The 12162-nt window shown below is 41.9% G+C and overlaps 1 protein-coding gene across 1 annotated transcript; it reads right to left on the reverse strand.

The window, feature by feature from the left end:
* Nucleotides 1-10032: 10032 nt before the first annotated feature.
* Nucleotides 10033-10975, reverse strand: LOC116626562 (olfactory receptor 7D4-like). Its single transcript, XM_032395953.1, is given in 2 exon segments — nt 10033-10506; nt 10508-10975. Coding segments are annotated over 2 exon segments (942 nt in total).
* Between the last annotated feature and the right edge of the window lie 1187 nt (nt 10976-12162).

Genomic DNA, 12162 nt, shown 5'->3' on the forward strand with positions numbered 1-12162 from the left:
GCATGTATTTTTCTTGGGTGTATACCCTGGACTGAAATTGCTGGGTCATACGGGGTGCATATGTTCATTTTGTAGATGATGCCAAATTTCCAAAGTGTTTGTGCAAATTTGTTTCCCAACAAGCTATTTTATAGAGTTGGATAAGATACTAAAGTTGCCTGCCTTTTTCTTACTGTGATTTACATATTCCATTATGAGCCCTCTGGATGGATGTTTTGCATGTTTTCTCCCACTCTGTGGCTTGTCTCCAGTGTTTTAAATGGTGTTTTTGGTTGAAATTAGTTCCTAATTTTAATTTTATGGACAGCACTCTTCTGTTCCTGTGTAAGAAATATTTGCCACCCAGAAGGCAAGAAGACATTCTATGATTTCTTCTACAAGTTGGTTTTGGTTTTGGATTTTGGTTTTAGTATATACCTGTAGATCTATATTTAGATCTACAGTCCATGTGAAATTGATTTTTGTATGTATTGTGTGAGCGGTTTTATTTTTTCCATATTGACCCAGCATTATTACTGAAATGAGTTCCTAATTTTAATTTTATGGACAGCATTCTTCTGTTCCTGTGTAAGGAATATTTGCCACCCACTATTTTTTTTTTTTAAGATTTATTTATTTATTTATTTGACAGGGAGAGAGACAGTGAGAGAGGGAACACAAGCAGGGGGAGTGGGAGAGGGAAAGGCAGGCTTCCTGCTGAGCAGAGGACCCTGGGATCATGACCTGAGCCGAAGGCAGACGCTTAACGACTGAGTCACCCAGGCGCCCCAGAAATATTTGCCACCCAGAAGGCAAGACATTCTATGATTTCTTCTACAAGCTGGTTTTGGTTTTGGTTTTGGTTTTTGGTTTTAGTATGTACCTGTAGATCTATATTTAGATCTACAGTCCATGTGAAACTGATTTTTGTATGTATTGTGTGAGCTATTAATCTTACTTTATTTTTTCCATGTTGACCCAGCATTATTTATACAAAAAGCACATCTTGGCCCTAGGAATTTGAGAGGTCACCTTTGTCATATACTGAATTCCATATGTATTTGGTCTAATTCTGAACTTTTCTACTGATTTGTTCATGTACCATACCACAGTATTTAAATTATAAGAAGCTTTATAATAAGCTTTAATGTCTGGAATGTCTAGTTCCTTCTCATGGTTATTCTTTTTCAGTGTCTTCCTAGGTATTTTTGCTTGGTTTTTCTTTTTTTTTTTTTAAGATTTTTTTTTTTTAAGTAACCTCTATACCCAACGTGGGGCTCAAATTTACAACCCCAAGATCAAGAGTCACATGCTGTACTGACTGAGCCAGCCAGGTGCCCTGTTTGTTTTTTATACGCACTTTCCTTTTAGCTTGTCCAACTCCATAAAATTAGCTTGTTGGTATTTTTACTGTCATTCCCTTGAATTTATAAGTTAACTTGAGAACTATTCTATAATGTAAAGTCATCTTATCCAAGAACAGAGAATGTCTTTCCATTTGTTCGGGTCTATTTTAGTCCTTGGAATGTGTAAAAGTTTTCCATATACAAGTTTTATACATTCTTGTTAAGTTTTCTCTAAGTATTTAGTCATTTATTATAAATAAGCTTTTCTCTACCTTTATGTTTCCAGTTCACAGTTTTTGTACATGAAAGCTACTAATTTTGTAACTTGGCTACTTCACTGAATAATTTTTTGAGTTAGCTGTATTACTGGTTTTCTGGGTTTTCCAGGTATACTGCCATATCACCTGCAAATTGAGATATCTCTACTTGTTTACCAGTTCTTGCACCTCTAATTGTTTTTGCTTGTCTAATTGCATTGGCAAATAACCTCTAGTACAATGACAAATAGTAGCAGAGATAGTGGGCATCCTTGCTTTGTTCTAGAGGAGGTGCCCCTGTTGTTCTCCCACTAATTAAGATAATGTCTTTTAGAACTAAGGTATTATATTTATTTTATCATATTGAGAAAATATCCTATATTCTTGAATGTTCTGTCATGAGTGGGTGTTGAATTTTGTCATTTTTTTTGAACATCTATGAAGAGGATCATGATTCTTCTGATTTATTAATAAAGTATATGATATTAATAAATATCTCAATATTCAACAAATCTTGCATTCCTGGAGTGAATTTCACTTGTTCATGATGTATTATTTTCTCAATGTGGTGCTGGATCCTTTTTGCTAGTATTTTGTTTAGAACTTCTCATTGGTATTCATGTATGATAATTGGTCTGTAGTTTCTACTGTCTGTCTGGTTATAACGGTATTAGTATTATGCTTGCTTCATAAAAGATACTGGGAAGGGGCGCCTGGGTGGCTCAGTTGGTTAGGCGACTGCCTTCGGCTCAGGTCATGATCCCAGGGTCCTGGGATCGAGTCCCGCATCAGGCTCCCTGCTCAGCGGGGAGCCTGCTTCTCCCTCTAACCCTCCCCCCTCTCATGTACTCTCTCTCTCTCAGATAAATAAATAAATCTTAAAAAAAAAAAAAAAAAAAAAAGGTATTGGGAAGTTTTCCTTAGCAGTGCTTGGGGATAATTTATATGGCATTAGGACTGTGTGGTTTTGGAAGATTTGGTCGAATTCCCTGTGAAACCATCGGAGTCAACTGCTTTTTAGTGGTATATTTCTTTAGGGATTTTATTTCTTCCATAGAAATTGGTCTTTCTTGAGCCTTCTAACTTGAATCGGTGTTGGTAATCTGTATTTTCCTAGGAAATTGTCTATTTCATTTAGCATGGAGATCAGCAAAGTAGTCTTACGATTTTAAATGTTTTCTGATTCAGTGGTTATCACCTCTTAACTTTTTATATATTTGCTTTCTCTTTTCCTGGATCAAGTGAGCTACAGGTTTGTCTGCTTGTTTTTTTTTAAAATGGAATTTTGACTAATTAGATCTATTATTTTTCTGTTTTCCTTATTAATTTCTGCTTTTATCTCCACTCCTTCCTTATGCTTTGTTTTGGTTTATTTTTCTTTTTCCACTTTTTTTCTTAACCAGCAGTTAATTTATTCTTAATCTTTCATTTTATTGACAAGTGCTTCCTATGTTGAATTTTCCTCTGATTACTGCTTTAAAGTGCATTTCATGGATTCTAATATGTAGTTTCGATCGTCACTATTTCTTTGAAATTCTGTAATTTCAGTTTGTATTTCCCCTTTCATTCAGGAGTTAATAGAGGTTTTTAAATTCTGGTACAAGAGGTTTTTGTTTTTGTTTTGTTTTCATTTTTGTTTGTAAATTCTAGGTTTATTGTATGTTGAGTTTCTGCAGTTTGGATATAATAGGCCTAGATGGAGGTGTTTTTTTGTGGGGGGGGGAATTAATCCTGCTTGATGATCTCTCAGTTTTCTGGATCTGTGGTTGGTGTCTAATTTTGGAAAATTCTCATCTGTTATTACTTAAAATATTCTGTTGTTTTCTCTTATTCTCCCCCCTCCCTTGGTATTCCCATAACACATATGTTACACTTTTTGTAAATTGTCCCATGGTTCTTGGATATTTTGTTTGTCTTTTTCATTCTTTCTCTCTCTCTCTCTCTCTTTCTTTGCATTTCTGTTTTAGAAGTTTCTGTTGAAGCATCTTCAAGTTCTTTTCTCAGCCAGGTCCAGTCTGCCACACCCATCAAGGACAATCTTCATTTCTGTTGTAGTGTTTTTGATTTCTGGCATTTCCTTTTGATTCTTAGAGTTTTCATTTCTCAGCTTACATTACTCATTTGTTCTTGCAGGTTTGCTTTTTCCATTAGAACATGTAGCATATTAACCGTAGTTATTTTAGATTCCTGGTCTGAGCATTCCAAAATCTCTGCCGTAACTGAGTCTGGTTCCAATGCTTGCTTATCTCGTATTAGACTGTTCTTACTTGCCTTTTAACGAGCCTTGCAATTTTTTTTTTTTTTTTTTTTTTTTTTGGAAGTTTGACATGATGTGTTAGGTAAAAGGATCAGCAGTAATAGGCCCTCAGTGTGTTTTAGTTTTTCTGGCTAGAGGTTAGTCTGTGTTTACGGGGTGCTGTAGCTATTGTGTGAAAGGCCAGAGTTTCCTCTGGTGTCCCTGTTTCCTTTGGGTTCTTCTAGAGATTCCTTAAATCTGGGCTAAGACTAGCAACTCTTTTAACTGGAGTCTCCTTCATACAGGAGCCAAGAAGATCCTTCTCATTCTTCAGTTTTAAGCAACAAGAGTTCCTTTGTGTTTGTTTTTAGCCTATTGCTACTTTTCTGAATTCAGGATAAAAGCTGATTTTTTTTTTTTTTTTTAAAGCCTACCAATTACTCCTTGAGAATAAAATAAATAGATATGCTTCCTAAAAATAAGTTCCAGCCTTGGGCCTTTGATAATTGTTTTGACGTAATTTTTTTAAAGAGTTTCTCTACCTTATCCAAGAAGAGGGCAGGTTTGAATACTTTACACAGATTAACCTGCTGTCTTCCACACACCAGGTTGTCATTTGCCTACAGGAGACGCAGGGGAGGAGAGTGCTCACCTGCTGGGAACAGACCCTTGTGTCAGGTGCTTACACTGCGGATCCGTTTGGCTGACGGTGCATGACGCAGAGGGGCGTGCGGTCCTGGGCTTGCGTCCTCCGTTTGCCTTCCTGAAGTCCCTGCACCCTCCCGTTCCACTTGCAGTGCTTCCATGCAGATGAGTGTATGAGCAGTGCTGGCACTTGCACGTCTGTGAGCAGAGGCGCTCAACGTCCCACAGGCCTCGGTGAAAGTTTTCCCAGGCTCATTAGAGAAGAGCAGTCATTGACTGGCATTTGCCTAGGTCTGGGGGAAGAAAAAATGTGTAACCTAGAGGCCAGGCCCCGGGGAGAGGAGAGCACTTTCTCTGCATTGATGAAAATGGGGCTGTGTCTTTAATTAGGAGCCTTGGGAATCCAGCTCAGCTACGCTCTCTGTGCAGTCCCTCCATCACATCAATTACAAGAGTAGAAGGAAACTCAATTCCCAGCGACACCTAAGTGGCCTGGAACTCTTGCATCTCATTGCACTTCCTTGCCATTGTCAGGACAAACATCGTCTTGTACAAGATCTCTCTGGAGGGGCCCTCTAATTACTCTTACCCAGTCTCCATGTCTCACTCTAGCTTTCTGTGCTTTGGGTTTTTCCAATAGGAACTAGCCCTATCCTCTAATGTTTGGGTAACTCCAATCCACTCAGGTTACCCTCCAAGGAGCCAACGAATATCAGTGAAGTGCCTCACACTGAATTCGACTTTGAGAAGGGAGACAAGACAAGGTACTGTCTTCAAGGAAATAGAGGTCTAGGAGGAGAGAGATGCAAACAGATCGCTCGTGTGGGCTGTTAGTCCATTCAGGAAGTCCCAAGGAGGGTATGTTGACAACGAAAGCCACAGAGAGGTGATGCAAGCTAAGTGTAGATGGCTTATGTATAGTGTTCGTGATCAGAATTGAATAAACATGCCAATCCCAGGTGCAAAGGCACAGACAAAAACCACATTCTCTGACAGGTAACAGAATTCTCTTTGAAATGGTAGATAAAGCCGGAGGGGTAACGTGGGATGGATTATATAATACACAACGTATGCATCAACATTTTATTTATCAGTCTCAAACATTAATTGGAAGTTGATGGAAATCCACTGATGTTTGATGAGATTTGCAGTTTAGAAAGGTAACCTGGGCCCTTCAGTAGAATGTATTTATATTTGCTGCATAATGAACTACCCAAAACAGTGGTTTAAAACCAGCACCATATGGTTTATTGTTGGTTGACGGTTTGGGCTGTGCCTGGCGAGGCTCCCTCGTGTCTGCCATGGGCTTCCAGTTTGGCTTGTCAGCGCCTTCACTCAAGACGTCCTCCTCCTACAATCCAGACAAGGCCTGTGCTGCCCTGCCAGAACATTCCAGAAGATCAAGAGCTCCCCGTGCAAGTTTTGGTCAAGTCCCTGTTCGTGTCATCTTTGCACCCCATTGACCAGGGCAATCACATGGCTGGGCCCAGAGCGGAGGGGGAGGGGGAATCAGTCACCTAGAAGGGGTATGGGTACAGGAAAGGGAAGAAATGGTGGCCATTTCTGGAGTCTCCACAGAGCCAGTGTTTTAATTGCAAGAGTCCAAATGAGAGGGCGCCTGGATGGCTTCGTCGGTTAAGCATCTGCCTTCAGCTCGGGTTCTGGGATCAAGTCCCGAGGCGGGCTCCCTGCTCAGCTGGGGGATCTGCCTCTCCCTCTACCCCTACCCCCTGCTCATTCTCTCTCTTTCTCTCACTCTCTTAAATAAAATTTTAAAAAAGTCCAAATGAGAGAACAGCTTTATAGAGAGATAACTGACATATAATGAACTGCACATGCTTGAACAATTTGATAAGTTTTGGCCTTGTGTACAGAACTCAAGGTGGAGGTTCTCATGCCCTCTGGTGGAAGATGCAGGGATCTGAGCAGGCACTTGTTCGGAGTGCCTTCGAGTCACATGTGGAAACAGCATGTGGTGTAAAGGCACGGAAACAAAGTGTGCTGGAATGGGAGAAAATTCGGCTTACCAGTGAGAAGCTGATCAGCTCAGGAGACCAAAGCACAGTCTTTTATGAGATTGAAATTCTTTGTACAGCTGCCAAGACCCTGGCAATAAGCAGCTCCTATCTGAAGGGCCTCAAAAACCATAAATCTGGCTAATTCCCTTGTCTCCTGTGAACTTCTGGTGCAGAGTAAACCCTGCAAGCTCTGATCACTGGCTCCATGTTTCTGTACCTTGAAGTCCTGATGGAGGCAGGTGAAAGCAGCACTTTCCAGCCAGGTTCTACCGGAGGCCCACCATTCATTTCTGTTTTTAGAGACATTAGAGCCTTTATATCTCTTTTCTGGGCATTGGAAATGATAGGTGTTGTCTATGGATGGCGTCCTATCTGGTTGGTTGGTAGAAGTCCCTTTTTAGTAGAGAAGTATGAATCAGTTGGATGACAGTGGCCTTTGATCCTATGTTTTCTTTTCCTGGGTGTGTCTCCAGTCATTTGCAATGGGATTTATGATAAGTTTAGGCAATAGTCCTTGATGGAGTTGGGTTTGGCCACTAGATGGGACAAGGGGGGGTGGTCCACATCCCTGAGACAAGGCCATAGAGACTCAGCCAACTTTGTACAAAAGAACCTCTTAGCCCTTCAGCTGGTGGGAGAAAGTGCACCTTATTGGCTGTCGGGACATCCGTCCTGCCTCAGACCTAAGGAGGATAGAGCTCCTCCAAGAAGGGAGGTCAGCAGGTGGAGAGATATGTCTTTCCCCCAAAGGAATCCACTTGGAGATGGAATTCATAGGAATGTCTCACCTCAGAGATCAGCAGAAGACATTTTCAGATAATACAGTCACAGTGATTTCTGTGAATTCGCAGTCTCTGCTGCTATTCCCCTTTTTACAAGTGGAGATAATAGCATCTGCTTCCTTAAGGTGGTTGTAAAGATGAACTGAGTTAACACATGTAGGTGCTGGACTAATGGCCTGGCATACTGTGAGCACCAAACAGTCAATTTAAACAAGTATTTACTGAGATGTTCCACACACTTGGCATTGGAGTTAAAGCAGATAATAAGAACAGACAAGGTTCTTTTCCCCTGGGGTTTTGAGATCGCTGAAAGTGTTCATCTGTTTACTCAACAAATGTGCACTGGTGCTTCCATTCCTGACCTATAGCCTCCTGCATGCAAACACTCTTGACTAGAGGCCAGTATCTTGGGTCCATTCTATCCTGGGCCTTAGGAAAACTAGGGTCTTCCCCCCTCACTTCATATTTCCCGCATTTTTCCTTTCTTTGGCTCCTTTGTGTCATGACAGACCAGGTGGTTCTCATCCAGGAGTGATTTTGCCCCTAGGGGACATTTAGCAATGTCTGGAGACATTTTTTATCTTTATGACTAGGGTTGGGGAGGATGCCACTAGCATCTAGTGTATAGAGGCCACAGAAGCTGCTAAACATCCTACAACACATAGGACAGCCTCCACCACAAAGAATAATCTGGGCCCAAATGTCAACAGTACCCAGGTTGGAAAACCCTGTGGTAGAGTAATAATTTCTATAATAAGCACTAAGTGGGAGACAGAAGGCAATCAGATACTGTTCCAGGCTCATTAGGATGGTCCTGTCCTCTTGGCTTCATCTAATTCTGCCCAGGTCACCAGGGAAGGAGTTTCATGGAAAGGTTGGAAGCTAAGACCTTATTGCACTGAATAAAGTGATTTTTGTTTGAGAGGCAGTCAGTTTGTATTACACCCTCAGACACCTGCTGGGAAGAATGCAGCTGGGCATAGCTTTCCACGGGGCAGGATCCTGCCAATAGATCTAACTTGGTGGCACAAGATGGGGACACAAATAAATAAATGCTGTGTTTATAAATATGGTGCCCACTATTTTGTGAGAATCTCTATATAAAGACAATTAACACTAGTTTTCTATAGTCACCCCAACAGTTATTTACAAATGAAGAATTTGAGGTTGCTTAGAGGCAGAGAGTAAATATCCTAGTAAATGGTAAAGTTAGGATTCAAACATTGGAATCTGCCTGAGTCCAAATCTAGTGATCACCAAGAGGGTTCAACAGTCCTCAAATCGGCCTTAGACATTTTTTGCTCTCAGTTCAAGAGATCTACCCATTCTACCCAGTCTAGCTCAACCAGTATAAAGGATGCTTTGCCCTCTCAGTTCCTTATTATAGGGAGTCTGTCTGGGGCCACTTCCTGTTCTAATGCTTAATCTCTAGGTTCAGGAAAGTTCTCTCCTGGTCTGTGCAGATCTGACCTCCAGTGGTGGTGCTCCTGGGGCTGTTCAGAGGGCTCAGCTTTGAACAGAACCCCTCTCCTATGTGGCTTCCTTGGTGCCCTGAGTCAGCTCTGGAGATGGACCCAGCTCCATCTAAACCCATAGCCTGTTCAATCCTCTCTAGTCAGTTTTTCCAAATCTGTCCTGCCGGTAATGGATCCCTCCCCTGTATCGTCCCCCTCGCTCCTTGGCAGTGCAAGCTATTGTAGTTAATAAGGTTAAAGGGATGGCGACTGTCCACAATCTCTGCACATTTTAGTGGCCAACATAGACCTTGGTGGCCCTCATGGATCATGATGGCTACACGTACTGAATGCTTATGCCAGACACTGTTCTGAGTGCTCTTATGCATAATATTTGATCCCCACCAGAACTCTTCAAGAAATGTATTGTCATCATTATTACAGATAAGGGCAAAGAGGCACAGAGAAGTAACTTGTATAAGATCGCACCATTGTGAATAATGGCAGATTTGCACCCAGAACCCTCTTAGTCACTGTGCTCTGCTGTCCCTCAAAATATGGCAAGTGCTATAAAATCTGGACTGGTAGGGGGTTGTTGGTCAGGGTAGGCCCCTGAAGAGCTGACGGTTTTGATTTGAAGCCTGGTTTTGAGAAGGAGCCAGGCACGTGAAGATTTGGCAAAGTGTGTGCCAGGCAAGGAAGATAGCAAGTAGATTGCTTCTTATATGGATCAACGAAGGCCAGGATTTTCTTTCACTTAAAATAGACACTACAGTGAGTTTCCTAAGGAAGCTTCTTATTAACATCCTAAGTATAGGTCAATGGCCACCACCAAAGCAAGATTTAGTAAGTAAAATTTTATGGGGTGAGGGAGGTCAGTATGACCCCATCCAGATAGGTAATGGTTTCCACACTGAGACCAGGGAAACCCATGGTCCAGCATTCATAGTGCTAGAAGCTAGAACATAACTGAGAAGGGTGAAGTTGAGTCAGTAACGTGAAACACTTGTCACTCCTGCCCCCCTTTTCCCCAATGCACTCCTCGATTTGCTTTCTCCTCCCTTGATGCTTACAGGAGTCTGTGTCCTTGAAATAGTGTGTTTTCATGAGAAGTTTAGTTATTGGTTGACCATTCTTTTTCTTGGATGGACGATAAGACTTTTGGTGTACTGCCTCAAGTCTGTCTTTGGTTCAGGGATGTTTTTCTTCTAGTAAATCATGAATATTATTTATGTTCTGTCTTCAGATTACATATTCAGGAACACCAGTTATCAGCATCTTGGATCTCTGTTGTCTGTCCTTAGCTTTGGTTATCTCACTGAGAATAAGCTCCTCTCCTGAAAAGTCTCCTCAGAGCCCTTTTCATGTCCCTGTTCCTCAGACTGTAGATGAAGGGGTTCAGCATGGGGGTGACCACTGTGTACATCACTGAGCCTATTGAGCCCTTTCTGAAGGGATGAGTTGTTCCAGAAGTGAGGTAGACCCCAAGGCCTACACCATAGAACAAGGAGACAACCAAGAGGTGAGACCCACAGGTGGAAAAGGCTTTATACTTCCCTGAAACAGAGGAAATGCCCATTATGCAGGAGATAATTCTAGAATAAGAAAAAAGGATCCCAGTCAGGGGAATAACACCCAGCAGGCCAGTTACAATATACAGCAGGATGTCATTGGCAAGGGTGTCAGAGCAGGCAAGCTTGAGGATCTGAGTAAGTTCACAGAAGAAGTGGGGGATTTCTGTCTCTTTGCAGAAGGACACCCTCAAAAACATCAAGCTTTGCAACAAAGAATGTCAGCCAGATTAACCAAGAAAGCAGAAGCAGGAGACCGCAAAGGTGAAGGTGAAGGTTCATAATGACCGTGTAGTGCAAGGGGTGACAGATGGTCACAAACCGATCATAGGCCATCACCGTCAGGAACAAATTATCTAGTCCAGCAAAAATCATGAAAAAATACATCTGGGTAATGCAGCCTTCATACGTGATGGTGTTGCTCCGTGTCTGGATGTTCACTAGCATCTTGAGGACAGTGATAGAAGTGAAACCTATGTCAGGGAGGGACAGGTTGGAGAGGAAGAAGTACATGGGGGTGTGGAGGTGAGAGTCAGAGCTGATGGCCAGGATGATGAGCAGGTTCCCAAGCACAGTGACCAGGAACATGGACAGGAACAGCCCAAAGAGGAGGGGCTGCGAGTCCATATCTTCTGAAAGTCCCAGAAGGATGAATTTTAAAACCACTGTTTGGTTCCCTGCTTCCATATGACTTATGGAAATTGCCTGGAAAGAGGCAAGAATAATGTTAAAACAATGACAAAACAAGAGCGTGCCATACATTTCAAACCCATGAGGTCTTATGTCTTACCTAAGAGTCATGATTTCTTTAGTTGACCAAACTGTCTTCGGTAACACCCTCCCCTTCCTGTTTGTATCACTACTACCAGGATCACCTCTTTAAAATGAATGTCCCAGGGCACCCAGTAGGCTTAGTCAGCAGAACATGGGTCTCTTGATCTTGGGGTTATGAGTTTGAGCCCCACATTGGGTGTGGAGATTGCTTAAAAATAAAATCTGAAAAAAAATAAAGAGGCTCCTGGATGGCTCAGTCGGTTAAGCATCTGCCTTCAGCTCAGGTCATGATCTCAGGGTCCTGGGATCACGCCCTGCATCAGGCTCCCTGCTCAGTGGGGAGCCTGCTTCTCCGTCTGCCTGCCACTTTCCCTGCTCGTTCTCTCTCTCTCTCTCAAATAAATAAATAAAATCTTTAAAAAATAAAATAAAAAATATAATGAATGTCCCACACCATGCGGGGGTCTCCTCTGCATCATCCCCAACTCATGGTTGTTCCAGCTCTGCTGTGTAATTCCTATAAGAGGACCACTAGCCTCATGAGCATCTCCATTCTGCTTTGTGTCTGTGGTCTCTTCAAGTCCAGGGAAACAGAAGAGGGAGATCATTGGGACTTGAAGAATTTAGTGATATTTTTTGTTCTCATGACACTTACCAGTGTCTGTCTGGTATCTTATCAGTATCTAGGAACAGCACATTCTCTGTCTGAAGTTTCAGTCAGAGAAGGATGCTGTGTGAAGATTTTATAGATAATTCTTTCATTATTATAGTAACTCCTACATTGCTGTCCCAATTTGTCCCTCTCTCACCATCATAATGATCAAGGTACCATAATATGCTTCAATTCCAAAGATTAAATCAGACACCCTCCCCCCAACCCGAACCATACATTCTAATTATATCCTACAAGTTCGTATTGTAGTTCCTTCCATTTCTTTAGGTTAGGACAACTATGCCTTTTCTATTTCATTTTCATTTCATATCCCAAGCACTTTAAATACAGTACCTGGTGCTCTCTATATATTTTGGTTGAGAGAGTGACAGAAGAAATTTTCAGGGTATAGTAGAGACAATTCCCTATCATAAAATCCTTTAACCAG

The sequence above is a fragment of the Phoca vitulina genome, unplaced genomic scaffold (genome assembly GCF_004348235.1).
Source record: "Phoca vitulina isolate PV1807 unplaced genomic scaffold, GSC_HSeal_1.0 scaffold89, whole genome shotgun sequence".
Lineage (NCBI taxonomy): Eukaryota > Metazoa > Chordata > Mammalia > Carnivora > Phocidae > Phoca > Phoca vitulina.